The 21,704-nt window shown below is 45.9% G+C and overlaps 1 protein-coding gene across 1 annotated transcript in view; it reads left to right on the top strand.

The window, feature by feature from the left end:
- TENM4 (teneurin transmembrane protein 4) overlaps window positions 1–19,450 on the top strand; it is a 490,922-nt gene extending 471,472 nt beyond the window's left edge. Inside the window, exons 25-31 of the mRNA XM_081952366.1 lie at window positions 1,652–2,529; window positions 4,285–4,457; window positions 6,513–6,748; window positions 7,199–7,495; window positions 8,982–10,596; window positions 13,821–13,963; window positions 17,403–19,450. Coding sequence (XP_081808492.1) covers window positions 1,652–2,529; window positions 4,285–4,457; window positions 6,513–6,748; window positions 7,199–7,495; window positions 8,982–10,596; window positions 13,821–13,963; window positions 17,403–18,161 — 4,101 coding nt within the window. The 3' untranslated portion in view covers window positions 18,162–19,450. The remainder of the gene's footprint in view (window positions 1–1,651; window positions 2,530–4,284; window positions 4,458–6,512; window positions 6,749–7,198; window positions 7,496–8,981; window positions 10,597–13,820; window positions 13,964–17,402) is intronic.
- The last annotated feature ends 2,254 nt before the right edge of the window (window positions 19,451–21,704 follow it).

The following is a 21,704-nucleotide window of genomic DNA, read 5'->3' as shown; positions in this document are numbered from 1 at the left end:
AGGAGACAATTAGTTCGTTTAATTGGTTCGTGACTCTCCAAGAACTTGCTACGTTTTGCAGAGATCGGCTTGGCAGCTCTCCAAGCCAGAGAAGGTCTGTGACTGTAAATCCTCCCTTGAAACAAAAGGGAGGATGTGAATGAGCAGAATTCATAGTAAATTAATAAAAGGGGGTTTTGTCAGGACAAGGAGTTTGCTTCATGCTCTTGGGAAACCTCCGTCAGAACACCTCTAAAACAAAGATTTCCTGCTAAGAAAGGACCATCATAGCACATTCTCTCAACTTTCAGCAGCTTTAATGTGTAGTTTTTTTAAAAAAAATGATTGTGTTTTCTTTTAAAGTTGAATTAAGGCTCTTTGGGATGATTCAATAAAAGGAAATTAGGATTAATGAAAGAGCATTCTTAGTAAAAAAAAAATTTCCCAAAGGATTGGTGTGGGGGAGACTTCATAATTTAAGACTCAGGTTAGTCTCCTGGCATTGATTGATTGACTTATTAATTGATTGACAGATGTCAACTAGTGTCAACTCTTAAGTGACCACTGAGATAATTTTTCTCCAAGATATGTTTAAATTGGAGCTGCTTTATGTTCTATATTAAACATAAAGCAGCTCTGATTTAAACAGATCTTGGAAAAATGCTACCTCAGTGGTCACTTGAGAGTTGACACTGACCTGACATCTGTCAATCAATCATTAAGTCAATCAATCGATGCCAGAGACTACGCTGAGTCTTAAATGGTCTCCCGGGAGAAAATCTTGTCTTGTCCAAATGATCACTTGACCTTGAGCAAAAACTCCATAGTGGCTCAGTGCATTATCTTCAAACCCCAGGAAGATGTCTTCTTTTCCTTCAGAGTTTCTTCCAGGAGCAAGTGAGTAAAGGAGGAGAGGAAGGGAAGGGAAGGGAAAGAGAGAGAATGAAAGGAAAGGAAAGGGAGAGAGAATGAAAGGAAAGGAAAAGAAAGAGAGAGGGAAGGAAAGAAAAGGAAAGAGAAAGAGAGAACGAAAGGAAAGGGAGAGAGAGGAGAGGGAAGGAAAGGAAAAGAAAGAGAGAGAGAACGAAAGGAAAAGAAAGGGAGAGAGAGAGAATGAAAGGAAAGGAAAGAGAGAGAGAATAAAAGGAAAGGAAAGGAAAGGGAGAGAGGGAAGGAAAGGAAAGGAAAGGAAAGGGAGAGAGGGAACGAAAGAGAAGAAAAGGGAGAGAGAGGTAAGGAAGTGAAAGAGGGAACAAAAGGGAAGGAAAGAAAAGTGAGAGAGGAAACGAAAGGAAAGGGAAGGGGGAAAGGGAGAAAGAGAGGGAAGGAAAGAGAGAGAGAGGGGAAGGGAAGGAAGGAAGGAAGGAAATTCACTCTACATATTCTCTATGACCAGGCGAGCCGGCCTACGCTCTGGTCTCCCAGCATTCGTCCGCATGGGGTGAACCTCACCTGTTGCTCCAGAGGTCATATAGCTGGGATCTAAAGGAGTACTATATTCAAAAGAATGGAATACGATCAAGTGGGCAGGATTACATCCATAGCACAACTCCCTTAACAAACTTGCTTAGCATATTTCGCTCTTGATTGGGGTCGTAAGTCGAGGACTACTAGTAACTGAAAAATAATGAATCAATCTCACCCGTCGCTTTTCTTCCTTTCGTTTTGCAAGGTTCGTCTGGAGTGGCCCACCGACCTGGCCGTCAACCCAATGGACAATTCCCTCTACGTCCTGGACAACAACGTCGTGTTGCAGATTTCCGAAAACCACCAGGTGCGCATTGTGGCGGGACGGCCGATGCACTGTCAAGTCCCGGGGATCGACCACTTCCTTCTGAGCAAGGTTGCTATTCATGCTACGTTGGAATCGGCCACGGCGGTGGCGGTCTCGCACAGCGGCGTCCTGTACATCGCGGAGACCGACGAGAAGAAGATCAACCGGATACGACAGGTCACCACGAACGGGGAAATCTCGCTGGTCGCCGGTGCCCCCAGCGGCTGCGACTGCAAGAACGACGCCAACTGCGATTGCTTCTCCGGGGACGACGGGTACGCCAAGGACGCCAAGCTGAACTCCCCATCTTCCCTCGCGGTGTGCGCGGACGGGGAGCTGTACGTAGCTGATCTCGGGAACATCCGTATCCGTTTTATCCGGAGAAACAAACCTTTCCTGAATAACCAGAACCTGTACGAATTATCCTCACCCATCGATCAGGAACTCTACCTGTTTGACGCCAGCGGCAAGCACGTTTTCACGCAGAGCCTCCCGACCGGAGATTACCTGTACAACTTCACCTACACCGGGGATGGCGACATCACCCTCGTGACCGACAACAATGGAAATTTGGTTAACATCCGGAGAGATTCGACCGGGATGCCGCTGTGGCTGGTGGTGCCAGATGGCCAGGTCTATTGGCTGACGATGGGCACCAACAGCGCCCTCAAGAGTGTGACCGCGCAAGGCCAAGAGATAGCCATGATGACCTATCATGGCAACTCGGGCCTCCTAGCTACCAAGAGCAATGAAAATGGGTGGACTACATTTTACGAGTGAGTATATCTCGAGATGACGTTTTCAAACTTGGAACATTAAACCGAACGTTGGAGAAAGGGAGTCCTCGACTTACACTTTTCAGACTCAAGTGTGGTCGTGAGTCGAGGACTATCTGTATCGGGACCAGAAGGGTTCCCTCAGAGGTCATCTAGACTGTCCTCCCCCCCCTCCTCTCTCTGTGGTCACACATGACTTCACTTTTGAGCATTCAGGCACCAGGCTGCATTTAATGATGGTTTGCAGCCTGATTTCATTTCACGATGATTTTGCTGATATTTTCCTCTGGATTTTGTCTGAATCGGATGCTTCTGTCTGACCATCGGAGAAATGATAACATGCCAACATAATAGCCTCGTGTGTCCTTTTTTGATGGGCCCTTAGTTTTGTGGGCTGTCAGCACTCTTGTGAGACTGTATTCCATGAAGGTATCCAGAAAAACAGTGATCTAGAACAGGGGTGTCAAACCCACGTTGTCACGGCTGCATCACATCACATGTCAGGACTCTTTTCCCCTTCACTAAACCAGGCATGGGCGTGGCCAGCTCGTGACGCATCCAGCCCTTGGGCCCTGAGTTTGACACTCCTGATCTAGAATGACTTTCCCAGATAGAAAGATCTGAAACTTGAAATGTTACTGTGGTTGGCCAGCAGAGCTGGTGGGAGACTCAAACAGTGAGGATGTTGGGGAGGAACATGGGCCAGTCCTGGAGTCTGGGGAAGGCTCTGAGGAGGGCTCTGTGTCGGAGGCAGAGAGGAGGCCAGGGCGTCTGACAGTTATCAGCTGCCTTCGGAGTTGGAGATCAGTGGGGCAGAAGAACAGCTGGAGCCTGTTCCCAGTGTGCACATGCACATAGAGCTGCCAGGAGAAGGAAACAGCTAAGAAACAAGGGCCGACTCAGGAGTAAAGACACAGTTGGATGGTGAATGGCCCCTCCCATAGTGAATAAAAGAGGGGAGTGGAGTTTGCAGGAGACAATTAGTTCATTTAATTACTGTGAAGATTTGTTCCTGACTCTCAGAGACTCCTTGCCAAGTATTTTCTTCCTGGCAGCTCTCCAAGCCTGATAAGGTCTGTGGTTGTCAATTCACCCTCGAAAGACTATTTGCTGGGACTTTGTTGGAGGTGAATGAGAGGAATGCACATGAGCTGAATAAAAAAGGGGTTTTGTCGGGACAAGGAGTCTGCTTCGTGATTTGGTGCAACCTAGGTCAGAATAGGTGTGGGGAGTTCAACTTGATTTGAAAGGACGGGGAGGGAAAGAGAAAGGAAAGGAGAAAGCGTAAAGGAAAGAAGGAAAGGAAAGGAAAGGGAGAGAGGAAGGAAGGAAGGAAACTCACCTACACTTAGGATTTCATTCTATGCTGCCTTTTCAATTGCAAAGAAGTTTCTGTTTGAGCAGGAACATTTTGCACCTCGTGTCTAATTAAAAACAGCCGTGAAAAGGAATATTAATCCTTCTCGCTGTGAAACCTTCTCCACCAAGGGAACCCGCGGACACATAGCCTAGGTGAAATGTCACCCTTAATTTGCACAAGTCCCCCCACAAGACAGACACGCTAGAAATGTCAAAAGTGTTGATCACGAGTGAAGCCCTTTATTAAAATCGGTGACATGTCCTGCTTCCTTAACCGAAAAGCACCACATTTTCAGTCAAGGAAGAAGGACATTGGATGCTTTGCCCTAGGAGATTCCCTTCGGTTTATCTCTCCCTTCCCGCTCCTTAATTCGTGTTCGTACGTCTCTTTCCCAGATATGACAGTTTTGGACACCTCACTAACATCACTTTCCCAACCGGTCAAGTCACCACTTTCCGGAGCGATACGGACAGCTCTGTCCACGTCCAGATTGAGACCTCCAGCAAGGACGATGTAACCATCACCACCAACCTTTCCGCCTCAGGGGCCTACTACACCCTCCTGCAAGGTAAACCCAACCTATTTCGACAATTGCCTGTTGTGGCCCACCAGCGGCCAGCAGAGCTGGTGGGAGACTCAGACAGTGAGGAGGTTGGGGAGGAACCTGGGCCAGTCCTGAAGTCTGGGGAAGGCTGCGATGAAGGCTCTGCGTTGGAGGCAGAGAGGGGTCCAGCGCTGTCCGACAGTTATCAGCTGCCTTCGGAGTCAGACATCTGTGGGGCAGAAGAACAGCTGGAGCTTGTTCCCAGTGTGCGCATGCGTAGAGCTGCCACGAGAAGGGAACCGTTAAGGAACAGGGATCGACTCAGGAGTAAAGGCCCAAAGTGACACTGAATGTTGAGATGCTCAATCAGGAGACAATTATTATAGACGTTTACTTAGTTCTGGCTGTTTAAATCTGGGCCTGTTCAATTAACTCCCCAAAGAGTCCTAAAAGTGCTTTCTGTTGCTTAATTAGACTCCTGGGGTAGAGCTGAATTTTCCTTCCAAGTATTAATCTGCCATTTTAATTTTTTCTAAATCGGCTGAATCAGTTAGAGATGGTCTTATTTTAGAGCCTAAAATAGCCTAATCCTAAGGTAGGATAGCAAATGCAGTAAACAAGAGGTTACTGTATTTAAATAGTGGTTTTATCCACAAAGAATGTATACATACACATACTTTAGTCAGACCTCAATCAAAGAACAATCAGCAATTACAGCTTGGAGGCACACACACGGAAAAAGAGACATGACCCGACAGGGCCTCTTCTTAATACAGGCTCTTAAAGTGATATCAGCCAAAAAACCTTGCTGACTCATTCCCAGCATTACATCATCGTAGCAGCTGGTCAGTTCTTAAATCATTACCTATGCTGCCACCCAGAAAACCGGTTCGGGGGCATGGAAGGCCTGGGTCGCTGGAACCGGCAGCAACTGGCTGAACCAGTCCAAACTGATAGGAACCCACCACTACAGCCGGCTTTCATACGTAAAGTAGAACTAGAACTTACTCTCTCCTGGTAACTAGCCCAAAGTCACCCAGCTGGCTTCCATGCCTAAGGAAGGACTAGAATTCACTCTCTCCTGGTAATTGGCCCAAAATCACCTAGCCAGCTTTCATACCTAAGACGGGATTAGAACTTACTGTCTCCAGGTAACTGGCCGAAAGTCACCTAGCTAACTTTCATGCCTAAGATGGGACTAGAACTCACCCTCTCCTGGTAAATGGCCCAGTATCACCCTGCTGGTTTTTCATGTCCCAAACTCACCCAGCCGGCTTTCATGCCTAACTTGGGACTAGAACTCACCCTCTCCTGGTAACTGGCCCAAAGTCACCCAGCTGGCTTTCATGCCTAAGGCGGGACTAGAACTCACTGTCTCCTGGTAACTGGCTCAAAATCATCGAGCCATCTTGCATGCCTAAAATGGGACTAGAACTCATGTCTCCTGGTGATGGGCCCAAAGTCCTTTCAGAATCTTCATACAGTGGTTAGATTTAACAAACTCAGAAACAGCGTTCAACATTAGGATTCTTTTATTTATACCTTCCGTTCAAGAGAGACTTTCTCCAGCTTTTTCTCTAAGGCAGGCGTCCCCAGTCCCCAGGTCACAGATCACTCCTGGGGAAGAGACCCATTCAGAACTGGGCCATGGAAGCGGCGGGCGAACCCACAGGTGCCCAATCCCCACTTGCGTGAGCTGCGGCTGAGCGTGTCTGCTCCACACCAAGTGGACCTCTCACTTCAACCCTAAGCTACAAACATTCTCCTTTATTGGTGAACCACTCTGAATCCTGATCAATAAAGCACTCAGATTTCCCGATCTGCTTTGATTCATGTTTCCTTTACATAACTAATGTTAGCTGCGGACGGTGGGTTCCAATTGATTCGGACCCGTCCAGCCGAGTAGGTAGTAACTCAGCCTTCCACGCCCCCAAACCGGTTCTGGGCATGCACGGAAGCATTTTTTTTTAGTACTGCGCATGTGTGCGGAGACGGCAGTAGCAGTAGCCAGAACTCACCCCCTGGTTGGCTGCCAATCTAACGTCGTTGTCGTGGGTTTTTTTTTCACCCCTTGTGTAGATCAAGTGCGCAACAGTTACTACATTGGGGCAGATGGCTCTCTCCGCCTGATGTTGGCTAATGGCATGGAGGTGGCTCTCCAGACTGAACCCCACCTCCTGGCAGGCACGGTCAACCCCACCGTGGGGAAGAGGAACGTGACTCTGCCCATTGACAACGGCCTCAACCTGGTCGAGTGGAGGCAACGGAAAGAACAATCCAGAGGCCAGATCACCGTGTTCGGACGCAGGCTGAGGGTGAGTGGACCGTTGCCATTTATACTCCTTGCAGACAGCTGGTCATTTGCATCCTTTTAGCAAGTTGTTGAGGCCACTTGGAGGTTTGTCTGTGTCCTCAGCGTCACCTGAGTGGTGCAAATGGAGCCTTCTTGGGACTGTTGAAAGGAGTTGTAAGGAAACTGTTGCAAGGAGTATCAATCCTTCCATTCCCCACCATCCAGTCAGAGCTGAGGAAGCTTCTCGGATGAGAAGCGAAACGTCTTCGAAAGAAAAACTAGAAAAACTCCAGTCGCCTCTTGAAAAAAAAAACATCTTTGGGATCTTATATAAGAGTATTTTGCAAATATGCAAAAACCCTCTTGGCCATTTCAGGGGAAACCAAAGAGATGGTTCTGAACCACCAATAATAGTTAATTATTCCCATCTTACTAAAGCTTTCGATCATTGTCCTAATTCTTCTTTCGGCAGGTTCATAACCGAAATTTGTTGTCCCTTGACTTCGACCGCGTGACACGAACCGAGAAGATTTACGACGACCACCGGAAATTCACTCTGCGCATTCTCTACGACCAGGCGGGACGGCCTACGCTCTGGTCTCCCAGCAGTCGTCTGAACGGGGTGAATGTCACCTATTCCTCCGGAGGGCATATAGCCGGGATCCAAAGGGGTACTATGTCCGAAAGAATGGAATACGATCAAGCGGGCAGAATCACATCCAGAATGTTTGCGGACGGCAAATCTTGGACCTACACATATTTAGAGAAGGTGAGCACCGTAGGGAAGAGGGGGGGGGGCGTGTCTCTAAAGTTTTAGCCAACTGAAGTTTTATGAGTCAGCAGGGGTGGGATTGAAAATTTTTAGCAACCAGTTCTCTGCCTCGTTGCTGGGGGACATGGCGTACTTGGCCTCCTGCACCATGGCAGGCGGGTGGGGGCATTTTCACCCTCCCCAGGTTCCGGAGGGTTTTCTCGAGCCTCCGGGAGGGTGAAAACGGTCTCGCTCGGGCTCCGGAAGCCCTTCAGAATCCGGAAACAGGCCCACTTCTGGACTTCCAGAACTTCTGGTAGGCCCATTTTTCACCCTCACCAGGCTCTGGAGGCTTTCTCTGAGCCTCCGGAAGGGTGAAAAATGTCTCCCTTGGACTCCGGAAGCCCTTCGAAAGTCAGAAATGGGCCCCTTTCCAGACTTACAGAACTTCCAGGAGGCCCGTTTTTCGCCCTCCTAGAGCCTCCTTGCGGGCCCTGCACGTACCTGGCGTGATGAACAGGCCACATGGAGACTCCTGGGAGGGGCAGAGTGGGCAGGGCCAGCCAGTCCTTGCAACAACCGGTTCGGCGAACCAGATGCAAAATTAGCATCTGGTTCGCCCGAACTGGTTGAATCCCACCTCTGGAGTCACCCAAGCTGCCTCTTTGAATGGTAATTATCTACTACAGGTGGTCCTTGACTTAGAACCGTTCATTTAGTGAAATGAAATTCAGAGGCTTGGCAACTGGCATGTATTTGTGACTGTTGCATTGTCCCAAGATTAGGTGATCAACTTTTGGGATCACCTGGCAAGCAAATTCAATGGGGAAGCCATTTAATTTGTGTTACTAACTTAACAGTTGCGGCGATTCACTTGACAACTGTGTTAGGAATGGTCATAAAATGGGGCAAAACTCACTTAACAACTGTCTCGCTCAACAACCAAAATTTTGCGGTCGTAAGTACCTGTAGGTACTCCTTGTAATTCTTGTGATGATAATCTCTTTTGCCTCTTGAAAAAAAAAAGCACCTTTGGGACATGAAACTTCTTGTTCTCTCTGGCACCTTTTCAACCTTAAAAAGTTTTCAGTAACTTTGGACAACGTTGGTCAAAGCGTAAATCACTTCCTGTATACTACTACGAAACTCCGCCATAATAATAACATCAGGAAAATGTTGTCAGGTTTCCGAAAGATGCCCTTTTGATTCATGAGCCTCGAGCCAAATTTCAAAAAAAAACCAGCCATTTATTAGGAGCACCATTTTGCAAGTACCTTATTGCAGTCAGATCTAAGCCTCATTTGAATTATAGCTGAACTTTACCCCTGTTCCTTCCCTCCCCTCACTCTGTGTCATAAATCACATTCCCCAATGAGATGCACCCCTCACAAGCCTGCTGTAGTAATCTGAGATCCGACTCTAGCCGAAGGTATGCGTGGAACGCACAACTTTATGAGTTGACAAATGTGCTGGATATAACTTATTTTTCTTCTTCTGATTACAGTCTATGGTCCTGCTTCTTCACAGTCAACGGCAGTACATTTTTGAATTCGATAAGAACAACCGCTTGTCATCCGTAACAATGCCCAATGTAGCTCGGCAGACCTTGGAGACACTTCGATCAATTGGCTACTACAGGAATATCTACAGGCCTCCGGAAGGCAATGCCACCGTGGTAGAAGACTTCAATGAGGAATGGCAACTCCTTCACACCTATTACCTGGGGACCGGAAGACGGGTCATTTACAAGTACGGCAAGCTGTCCAAACTGGCAGAGATGCTTTATGACACCACCAAAATCAGCTTCAGCTACGATGAGACCGCAGGCATGTTGAAGACCATCAACCTACAGAATGAAGGCTTCACCTGTACGATCAGGTACCGCCAGATCGGGCCCCTCATTGATCGCCAGATTTTCCGTTTCACGGAAGAAGGCATGGTGAACGCCCGTTTTGATTACAACTACGACAACAGCTTCCGGGTGACCAGCATGCAAGCTGTGATCAACGAAACCCCGTTGCCCATTGATCTCTACCGTTACGACGACGTGTCGGGCAAAACCGAGCAATTTGGCAAATTCGGGGTGATCTATTACGACATCAACCAGATCATCACCACGGCGGTCATGACCCACACAAAACATTTTGATGCGTACGGTCGGATGAAGGAAGTTCAGTATGAAATATTCAGGTCCCTCATGTACTGGATGACTGTACAGTATGACAACATGGGGAGAGTAGTGAAAAAGGAATTGAAGGTGGGCCCTTACGCCAACACTACAAGGTACTCGTACGAATACGACGCCGACGGCCAATTGCAGACGGTGTCCATCAACGAGAAACCGCTCTGGAGATACAGCTACGACCTCAACGGGAATCTCCATTTGTTGAGTCCCGGCAACAGCGCCCGTCTGACGCCGCTGAGGTATGACCTCAGGGACCGGATTACAAGACTGGGCGACGTGCAGTATAAGATGGATGAAGATGGCTTCTTGAGGCAAAGGGGGAATGACATTTTTGAGTACAACTCCGTGGGACTTCTCATCAAGGCGTACAACAAAGCCAACAAATGGAGTGTGAAGTATCATTATGACGGGCTTGGAAGGAGAGTCTCCAGCAAGACCACCCACGGTCATCATCTGCAGTTCTTCTACGCAGACCTCACCAACCCCACCAAGGTCACCCATCTGTACAACCACTCCAGCTCTGAGATAACCTCTCTCTACTACGACCTCCAGGGTCACCTCTTTGCCATGGAAGTGAGCAGCGGAGATGAATTCTACATCGCTTGTGACAACATTGGGACCCCCTTGGCGGTCTTCAGCGGAACGGGCCTCATGATCAAGCAGATCCTTTACACGGCTTACGGAGAGATCTACATGGATACCAACCCAAACTTCCAGATTATCATTGGTTACCACGGAGGGCTGTATGATCCCCTCACCAAACTCATACACATGGGGAAGAGAGACTATGACGTTCTAGCTGGACGTTGGACCAGCCCGAACCATGGCATTTGGAAACGTCTTAGCCACAGCAACATTATGCCATTCAACCTCTACATGTTCAAAAACAACAATCCGATCAGTAACGCCCAGGATATAAAATGCTACATGACAGGTAAAATCCATGTTCAGCTCATTGGTTAACTGCCCAGGGTAGAACTGGGACTTTGGCGGGTAACGCGTGGGGTTTGCCATGATACTTTGGACCTCATCCGCAGAATGGACACCATCGCTTACTGGTAAAACGCATGCAATTTTCTAGCATCTTCCATTTAAAATAGCCTGTTTGGTGTAGTGGTTAAGGTGCTGGCCTGGAAACCAGGAGAAGGTGAGTTCTAGTCCTGCCTTAGGCATGAAAACCGCCTGGTGACTTTGGGCCAATCACCAGGAGATAGTGAGTTCTAGTCCTGTTTTAGGCATGAAAGCTGACTGATTTTGGGCCAATCCCTAGGAGACTATGAATTCTAGTTCTATCTAAGACATGAAAACCGACTGAGTAGCTGGGTTACTTTGGTCCAATCACCAGGAGATGGTGAGTTCTAGTCCTGCCTTAGGCAAGAAAGCTGACTATATGATTTTGGGCCAATCCCTAGGAGACTATGAATTCTAGTCCTGCCTAAAGCACAAAAGCCGACTGAGTAGATGGGTGACTTTGGTCCAATCACCAGGAGACTATATGAGTTTTAGTCCTGCCTTAGGCATGAAAGCCGACTGGTGACTTTGGGCCAATAGTCAGGAGACAGTGAGTTCTAGTTCCGTTTGAAGCATGAAAGCCAGTTGGGAGTGTTTGGGCCTATAGTCAGGAGACAGTGAGTTCTAGTCCTGTCTTAGGCAAGAAAGCTGACTATATGATTTTGGACCAATCCCTAGGAGACGATGAGTTCTAGTCCTGCCTAAGGCACAAAAGCCGACTCAGTAGCTGGGTGACTTTGGTCCAAACACCAGGACCCTGTGAGTTCTAGTTCTACCTTAGGCATAAAGGCCGTCGTTGGCCAATCACCAGGAGAGAGTGAGTTCTAGTCACCCAGCCTTAGGCCTGAAATCAGGCTGGGTGACTGCCTGACACTTTCTCTCAGCCTAACCCACCTCACAGGGTTGTTGTTGTGGGGGGGAAATAGTTACTTGAGTTACTTATAAAAAAATAATAGATGAGGTGAGACATCAGTGAGGCAGAAGAACAGCTGGAGCCTGTTCGCAGTGTGCGCATGCGAAGAGCTGCCAGGTGAAGGGAACAGTTAAAGAACAGGGGTCGACTCAGGAGTAAGGCTACAGGTGGACGATGAATGGCCCCTCCCAGAGGAAATAAAAGAAGAGCGAAAGGGGAGTGGAGTTTGCAGGAGGCCATTAGTTCGCTTAATTGGTTTGTGACTCTACGAGACTCCTTGCCAAGTTTTGCAGAGATCGGCCTGGCAGCTCTCCAAGCCAGAGAAGGTCTGTGACTGTAAATCCTCCCTTGAAAGACTTGGCTGGATGTGATTGAGTAGAATTCACAGTCAATTAATAAAAGGGGTTTTTGTCGGGACAAGAAGTTTGCTTCATGTTCTCGGGAAGCCTCGGTCAGAACTGTCTCTCCAATGAGAATAAACCCTGCTAGGTTACAAAGAACAAATACTCGGAGTTAACAAATAACCCTGCTTTTAAAGCAACTGTCATTTCCTTGCTTGAATTAAAGGGCGATTAACGCCCTTCTAATTTTTTTGTCACTTGTGCAGGGGGATATTATTGTGGGCCTCAGCTGGCAACCAGATCCTAAGCGGCCCCTAAATAAAACTGCATGAAGGGGATGAAAGAAGCCTGCGAAATCTTTTCTAATCCTGACCTTTCCATCAAGCCTTTTTAAAAATAACAACGCGGTGAAATGTTAATTCATCCATGAGAATTGGTATTTTAAAGGGCAGTGGGAAAAATAACACAACTGTTGCAGAATAGAATAGAATAGAACTCTTGATTGGTCAAGTGGGATTGGACACCCAAGGAATTTGTCTTGGAATTAGTTTTAAAATCAGAGCCACCTCAATATATATTTTCTTTAACAAAATCAGAAACTCATAAATAGCAAGTCGGGTGTATATTTAAATATTGATCAGAAAAAGGTGATGGGAGGAGCCTCTATGTAGGGTGCATAGATAGAATAGAATTAGAATTGGGATGGGATAGAAATAGAATAGAATAGAACAGAACAGAATAGGATAGATTTAGAATAGAATAGAACTAGAATAAAATAGAGTAGAACAAAATTAGAATAAAATAGAATGGAATAGAAAAGAATAGAATTATTTATTGACCAAATGTGATTGGACACACAAGGAATTTGTCTTTGGTGCAGATGCTGTCAGTGTACATAAAAAGACAAGATACATTCGCCAAGAATCATAAGGTACAGCACTCAATGATAGTCATAAGGTACAAATAAGCAATCAGGAAATAATCAATATCAATATAAATTGTAAGGATACAAGCAGCAAAGTTACAGTCCTGCAGTCATAAGTAGGAGGAGATGGGGGATAGGAACGATGAGAAGACTAATAGTAATGCAGCCTTAGTGAATAGTTTGACAGTGGGGAGGGAATTATTTGTTTAGCAGAGTGATGACATTTGGGGAAAAACTGTTCTTGTGTCTAGTTGTCTTGGGGTGCAGTGCCTTATAGCGTCGTTTTGAGGGTAGGAGTTGAAGCAATTTATGTCCAGGATATGAGGGGTCTGTAAATATTTTCATGGCCCTCTTTTTGACTCGTGCAGCGTGCAGGTCCTCCGTGGAAGGCAGGTTGGCAGTAATTGTTTTTTTCTGCAGTTCTGATTATCCTCCGAAGTCTGTGTCTGTCTTGTTGGGTTGCAGAACCAAACCAGACAGCTATAGAGGTGGAGATGACAGACTCAATAATTCCTCTCAGGAATCGGATATGTCTAGTTTAATGAAAAGAAGGACCAGGGCAGACATGATAGCAGTCTTCCAATATCTGAGGGGTTGCCCCAAAGAAGGGGGAGTCAAGCTATTCTCCAACACGCCTTGAGGGTAGGACAAGAAGCAATGGGTGGAAACTAATCAAGGAGAGAAGCAACTTAGAACTGAGGAGAAATTTCCTGACAGTTAGAACAATTAACCCGTGGAACAGCTTGCCTCCAGAAGTTGTGAATGGTCCAACACTGGAAGTCTTTAAGGAGATGTTGTATAACCACTTGTCTGAAGTGGAGTAGGGTTTCTTGCCTAAACAGGGGGTTGAGCTAGAAGACCTCCAAGGCCCCTTCCAACTCTGTTATTCTCTTCTATTCTATTGCGTCAAGTACCGCTTATGTTACACCTGTGCATTTAACCTTCCGGTTTTTCTCTTCCCATTCCAGATGTCAACAGCTGGCTGCTTACCTTTGGTTTCCAGTTGCACAACGTTATCCCTGGGTATCCTAAACCTGACATGAACACTATGGAGCCATCCTATGAGCTCAGCCACACCCAGCTGAAAACCCAGGAATGGGACAACAGCAAGGTAATTTAGTGGGACTTTGAGGAACTCCCAGAAACTTTGACTACTGGAAAGAGTCCCTTTTGAATGGTTGTTACCTTATCCCAGAGGAAACATTCATTGGGAGGTCGAGAATGTGTACAGATAGGCCACAACTTACAATAATTTGCTTTAATGACTGTTCAAAGTTACAACAGCATTGAAAAAAGTGACTTAGGACTATTTTTCACACCTTTGCAGCATCTCATGGTCATATGATCCTAAGTCAAATGAATTAGGCCATGCATGGCATCCATGTGCCCCGTTTTGGTCCTGAAAAGCCCCCTGCACCAACCTGGGATCCAAAATGGGGCGCGGGGGGGTCTAGGGCGCATGTGCCAGGGATGCTCAAACTGCATTTTGGTGGGGGTTGGGCATGCACACGTGCATTCTGGCTTTGGGCACTCGGCACCAAAAAGGTTAACCGTCACTGGTATAGGATCTGCTTTTTAAGCAGGGGGCTGGATTATAAGACCTCCAAGGTCCCTTCCAGCTCTACTCTGATTCTGATTCAGACAATGGGTTTCCATAACCAACACCACATTTTCTTAACAAACATTGCAGAAAAGGTCTTAAAATCAGGCACAATCCTGCATTGGCCCACTTAATGGCCACATTTTCTTAACAAACATTGCAGAAAAGGTCTTAAAATCAGGCACAATCCTGTATTGGCCCACTTAATGGCCACATTTTCTTAACAAACATTGCAGCAAACGTCTTAAAATCAGGCACAATCCTGCATTGGCCCACTTAATGGCCACATTTTCTTAACAAACATTGCAGAAAAGGTCTTAAAATCAGGCACAATCCTACATGGACCCACTTAATGACCGGCACAAATGACAACCGTTGTTCCAGGCACAGTTATGTCGTAACTCGAGGACTCACCTGTACAACAGGGTTTTTCAAACGTGGCAATTTTAAGAACTCTGGATTCAACACATCGTAAATTTGCTGTGTTTGAAAAACTTTGCTCTATAGCACGACAATTCTCTGAAAAGTTTGCCGTTATCGGGTAAACACGGACTCCCGTTTAATATTTCTTGGGGTTTTTTTTTCCTTCCTTCCTTTGGGGAACGGAAAGATGAAACCACACAGGGAACAGATTTCAAAAGCAAGATCCGTTATCTCTTTGAGCTCTGCTGAATCTGTTTGTGTCTCTTTCAAAACAGAAAAACGTGGGCAGCCTCAGAGCAAAGAAATTCCTTTTTATCTTTCTTTCTTTTTTTTTATAAAAGTTTTTTACCCCCAATATAAACATACATATTTTATAGGCAGTACATTGACTGGGTTAAGTCTTTTTTTTAAAATCTCATAAACAACAGTGAGACAAATAAGTATGTGTACTTCAAATCTTCCAACTTCAACAATATTGGACTCTTTCCATTATTGTTTTTCCAATCATTCATTTAAACATAGATAGCATTTCTTTTTGCCCTCTATTTATTATCCCCTGCTCAATAATATCATTTAATTTTATTTTTAAAAATTACTTATTATTCCACCATAATTTCATTGTTTCAAATGTGTAGAGTTGCGAATAAGGCCAATTATTAATAATATTGATCAATTCTGGGAATTTATCTCAATCTCCCCATAATTTCTAATCCTTACTATTTTAATCCTTACTAGTTTGTATCTTTCTGAGGAGAAATCAACTGCCTCCTATGCATTACTTTATTATTTAAAAGGCTTTAGTCAAGGTCATTCTTTCTTCAAATTAAGCGGCTTATTTCGAGATAACAAAGAGGTTTTGTTTTGTTTTGTTTAATTACAATTCCAGTGATATACATGATAACATTTCTAAAATTGTTTTTAAAGTGGCATAACTCTGAATTTTGGAGAAACTCCCCATTCCTTGGGCCCAAACTACAACTTACGATGGAAATTGGCACCAGAATTTTCATTGCTAAGCAACGCCATTGTTAAATGACTCGGGCCTGAATTTACAACCCGTTTTTTTTCGTTATGTGAACCACTGCAGTTGTTAAGTGAATCCCATGGTCATTAAGTGAATCGGGCTGGGAAGGTCACAAAATAGCAGTCACATGACCCCGGAACTCTGCAACCATCGTAAATACATATTGGTTGTCACGTAACCGAATTTTGATCACATGACTTTGAGAATGTCACGGTGGTTGTAAGATGAGGACTGGTTGTAAGTCGTTATTTTAATGGTTTTGTTACTTTGAGCAGTCACTAAAGAAATGGTGTAAGTCGAGGACTATCTGTAAGTAATTTGCGAGGGCTTTATGATCATCTAGGGACACGGTGGCTCAGTGATTAAGATGCTGAGCTTGTCGATCAGAAGGTTGGCAATTCGGCAATTCGAATCCCCAGCGCCGCGTAACGGAGTGAGCTCCCGTGACTTGTCCCAGCTTCTGACAACCTAGCAGTTCGAAAGCATGTAAAAAATGCAAGTAGAAAAATAGGAACCACCTTTGGTGGGAAGGGAACAGCGTTCCCTGCGCCTTTGGCATTGAGTCATGCCGGCCACATGATCACGGAGACGTCTTCGGACAGCGCTGGCTCTTCGGCTTTGAAACGGAGATGAGCACCGTCCCCTAGAGTCAGGAACAACTGGCACAGATGTGCGAGGGGAACCTTTACCTTAATTCTATCCCTCTCAAACCAGCCAAGTCAAACTTGGAAATGAAAACAATAGGGGCACTCTTTTCATTTATTGGAGGAGTTTTTCTAATTAAATAACGACCTTGGAGAGATGGGAAAAAATAGAAGAGCAGCAGCTAAAACGAACTTATATGTGTGAGGGGAACCTTTACCTTTAGTATGATCATCTAAGCAAGACAGTTCTTAAGTGCGCTTTGCTCCATTTTATGTCCTTCCTTGCCACGGTTATTAAGCAAATCTGGCTTCCCCATTGACTTCGCTTGTCTGACGGTCGCAAAAGTTGATCACATGACCCCATGACTCGGCCACCATCATAAATACGAATCAGTTGCCAAGCATCCCAATTTTGATCACATGACCATGGGATGCGACAAGGATCGTAATGTGAAAAACTGGTCATAAGTCACTTTTTTCAGTGCCGTTGTAACTTTGAACTGTCATTAAATGAATGTTTGTAAGTAGAGGACTACCCTGTATAATGGGCTCACTTAAAGACCACCACATTCCTTTAACGACTGTGGTGTTTGCTTAACAACTGTTGCAAAAAGATAATAAAATCAGACCCAGTCATGTGGCGTCCTGCTTAAAGAGAGTCCCAACTTACGACCATAATTCCGGGCTCAATTCCGGTCGTGAATTCAGGACCAGTTCGCCCGCTTAAAGAGAGTCTCGGCTTACGACCATAATTCCGGGTTCAGTTCGGGTTGTGAGTTGAGGATCACTTATAAAATGGTGTCGTACATTCCTCTTGTGTCTAACATGAATCCCTCTCTTTTCCATCTCCCCTCCTCAGTCAATCTTAGGGGTGCAGTGCGAAGTCCAGAAACAGCTGAAGGCCTTCGTCACGTTGGAGAGCTTCGAACAGATCTACATGTCGAGCATCGCCGGGTGCCAAGAAGTCCAGGAGAACCGCTATTTTGCCTCGGGAGACTCCATCGTCGGCAAGGGGGTCAAATTTGCCATGAAAGACGGCCGGGTGGCCACCGATATCATCAGCAGCGCCAACGAGGACGGGCGGAGAGTCGCTGCCATCCTCAACAACGCCTACTACCTGGAGAACTTGCACTTCACCGTCGACGGCACGGACACCCACTACTTCGTCAAACCCGGCCCGTCGGAGAGCGATTTGTCCATCCTTGGCCTCAGTGGGGGGCGGCGGACCTTGGAGAATGGTGTCAACGTCACCGTCTCCCAAATCAACACCATGATCGGCGGGAGGACTAGACGCTACACGGACATCTCGCTCCAGTTTGGAGCCCTGTGCCTCAACACCCGATACGGGACCACATTGGACGAGGAAAAGAGCCGCGTCTTGGAATTGGCCAGGCAACGGGCCGTGGCTCACGCCTGGGCTCGGGAGCAACAGAGACTACAGGATGGGGAGGAGGGTAGCCGATCCTGGACAGAGGGGGAGAAGCAGCAACTGCTGAACACGGGACTTGTTCAGGGGTACGACGGCTACTTCGTCATCTCCGCCGAACAGTATCCGGAACTCTCCGACAGCGCGAACAATATCCATTTTATGCGACAGAGCGAAATGGGGAGAAGGTGACAGAGAGGGGACGATGCGTTGACTTCTTGCCAAAGACCGCTGCTTGAGACTGTGACGTACTTGAGCCTTCTTCTTTTCTTTTCTTTTTTCTAAACAAAAAGGAAAAAAAACGAACAAACAGAGACACAAAAGAACTTTACGGAAAACAGGCAAGGTGGAGGAAAAACACGGTGGCACCATAGCTCAGGCAACATCCTTTATTTTAGATTTTTTATCGTTTCAAGTGGCTTTCTCACCCTTGGCTGGTTTTCATTCCTTCTCTTCCCTCCCCCCCCCTCCCTTTTCTCTCCTATCCATCTTCTCTTTTTGGAAGTGTCATTTCGCCATTGTGTGTTGAGCCCCTTGTGCAAAAAAAAACACAAAAAAAACGCTTGAACGGTTGGGGAGGTGTCGGTTTCAACCCCCTGTTTGGTTTTCTTTCGTTGTGTTTCCTTTTTTTATTTTTAACGGGGTGAAGAAAAGAAAAGGGAAAAAAAGAGCCTCCGTATTAGGTTTGGGGGGTTAACCTTTCCTAGTGGGGTTGTAGAGAAAAGAAATTAAGAAATAAGAGGATTTATGAGGAACAAAAACAGGAAGAAGAAGAAGAAAATTTCACAATTTCCTGCCGCGCCGTGTGAAGAAACCGTAGCGACCGGCGGCGCCACAGGTCCTTCAAACCTTATTGTGAGCCTCAAAACAAGAACTTGTGGGTTTGTTTTTACATTTGCCATTCTTTCTTCCTAACCCCGATGCTGTTTCGGGGTTATTTGCTGAAAGGTGGCCAAAACCGCTGCATCTTAAAAGACTTGTGAGCTCAATCCTTTCTCTTTTTATTTTTTTTAATGGGTCTTTTTTTTTTTACTACAATAGGTTATTTTGTTCCAGCAGTTTGATTTTCTGCCATTGTGTGACAGAGGATCCGTCTTTTTTGTCCTTCGGGGGGGAAAAACCCATCGCAGCTATCGGAGTGGGGTGGGAAACGAAGGGGGTGGGAAAGGAAATTCACACTATTGCTGCACATACTGTTAGATGGGAAGCACCAATGATGTATATTTGTCAACAGTAAACCCTCCTTAAATATATAGTATTTCTGTACACCAAGTGAAGCGTGTTTAACTCTTGAGACCTTCTTCTCTGGCCCATGGAGGTTTTGTCTAGAGTTAGGGTCATCCTTAATGATGAAATCCCAATTCATACATACGTACGTACATACATACATACATACATACATACATACATACATACATACATATATATATAGTGTCACAACCCCTGGTATGCCCAAATATGGGAGGGAGCACACTGCTTCCCTTTTTTCTATCTTTCGACTCACTCCAGGAGACCATCCAGGCAGAAAACCATCTTTTATGTTGCCTATGTTACATTTGTGTTGCATTTGTGCTGATAAATAAGTAAATGGAGACTAGTATAGATCTATTTCAAGCTATTTAGCTCTCATCAGCTAGCCATACCCTTACTGGGAATCGAACCTGGGCTGTATTACATATTAGGCAGATTAGGCAAAAGAGGAGAGACTGTGGCTTAGTGGCTAATACATCTGCCTAATATGTAATACAGCCCAGGTTCGATTCCCAGTAAGGGTATGGCTAGCTGATGAGAGCTAACTAGCTTGAAATAGATCTATACTAGTGTCCCTTTATTTACTTATCAGCAAAAATAATATATTCAGAGCCACTGATGTGAGAGTTACAGCAAGCGCCTCCTATTTGATTTGACTTTTTTATTTTTTATTTTAAGTGAAGCATCTTAATAGAAAAAGAGATGCTTGCTTCCTTTCTCTATGGGCCACTTCTACCAAAATAGTCTTCTCCAGTGCTGGGATGGTTTTTAAGAAGGTTAGGGTTGGTGACAGATGGTCCGTAAGGAGACAGAGATGTCGAACAGTCTCCAAGCAGTTACCGTACTAAAATCAAACCCAAACATTTGGCTTGGATGAATTTGATAGCTCTGTCCGGTCCTTACCCATGTCGACTTTTCAACTACACAAACCAGGTTCTCTTACTTCCAACTACAAATATCAGATTCCCTGTGCTTGTTTTCAGGAGTGTAACTCATTCATGAGTTCCTACCGGTTAGTACCGGTTCGGTCTAACTAGTAGTGGTTTGGCGGCCTGGGTCCCTGGAAACGGCACGGCCTAGGCCTGCCATGCCCCCAAACTAGTTCTGCAGGCAGTGCCATAGGTACCCAGAACAATTTTTATTGCACTGCACATGCGCGCGCAGCAAGCATCAAGCACGCCTGTGTGCAGTGCGCCCACGAGCGAACCGGCGGTAGTGTCTGCCGGAACCCACCCCTGGTGTAGCTACAAGGGTCTAAGACAGAAGTCAGCAACCCGTGGCTCTTTCATTCCTCTATCGCGGCTCCCTGTCGCCGGTTGGCACCACAATTTTGCAAGGAACTTCCGTTTTTTTCGGGGAGGAGCAGGCCATGCCAGGAGGAGACTCTATGGCAAGGGGTTGGTTTTCCGGTCCACTGCACAATTGATAGGGCTTTCGGTTAGGACAGGTAGAGGAAAAAGGACACCGCGCTAGGAGGAGACTCTATGATGGAAGAACCAGACTTCCCATCGGCTCCAGAATAGAATGCGGGGGGTTTCTGGTTAGGACCTTTTGACTCTTTGAGTGTTTACGGTTGCCGACCATTGGTGGGTTTCCAAATTAATAATACTTTATTTACAGTCACAGACCAAAACATGACCACTACAAAATAGGCACACTCACGTGCTCTCGCACACACGCGCACACACACAAAACGCTTCTGCGCATGTGCAGAAACAGGTGGGCGGAGCCTCCCGCCACCGCTACTACAGGTTGGCCCAATCCGGGCTGAACCCAGGGCAACCCACCTCGGTTGCCAACCCCTGGTCTATGACAATTTGCGGCAACCAATTTGCCACAGGGACAACTCACTGCGGGACCAGCGCTTGCCTAATACCCAAGAAAGGTGGCATAGAATCATTAAAGAAAGGATGCAAAAGAAGGGACGGGATGAAATGTGAATGGCAGAAGTTAAAATATCTTTTTCATTTATTTTAAATAGAATTTGTTCAATTGTCCCCGCGGCAAGTTGGCTGTGATGAGTTGGCCATTCCGCACCTAACTATTTGGAGGAAGCTGTTTGTTGATTTAATATCATCTTGTAAAAAGTTCCAAAGGAACTTTTTTTGTTTTGTGTTTTTTCAAAAGGCAACTAGACTTCCTTGGGTGTTTTTTTTAAAAGTTTTGCTTCTCATTCAAAAAGCTTCTTCAGTTCTTCTTCAAATGAAGCTTCGCCGTTGTCCCAAAGGTGCTTTTTCCAAACTTTCTCGGCTTCTTCAAAACTGAAGAAGCTTCTCGTGAGAAGCAAAATGAGAAGCAAAATGTTTTCAAAAGCAAATTAAAAAACAAGGAAGTCTGGTTGACTTTTGGGTGCTTTAGGGTCAACCATGACATGGATGATTGAAAATCTTTGTAGACATCTTGCAAAAATAGGATTAAATTTAGGGCACTAGGAACCAAGAACTTATCAGCTAGAAAAGGACCGTATCGTGCATCCAGCTGCAT

This window comes from Natrix helvetica (assembly GCF_964273705.1).
Source record: "Natrix helvetica genome assembly, chromosome: 4".
Classification (NCBI taxonomy): Eukaryota; Metazoa; Chordata; class Lepidosauria; order Squamata; family Natricidae; genus Natrix; species Natrix helvetica.
The sequence above is the reverse complement of the archived record's forward strand: the minus strand, read 5'-3'. Positions and strand labels throughout refer to the sequence as shown.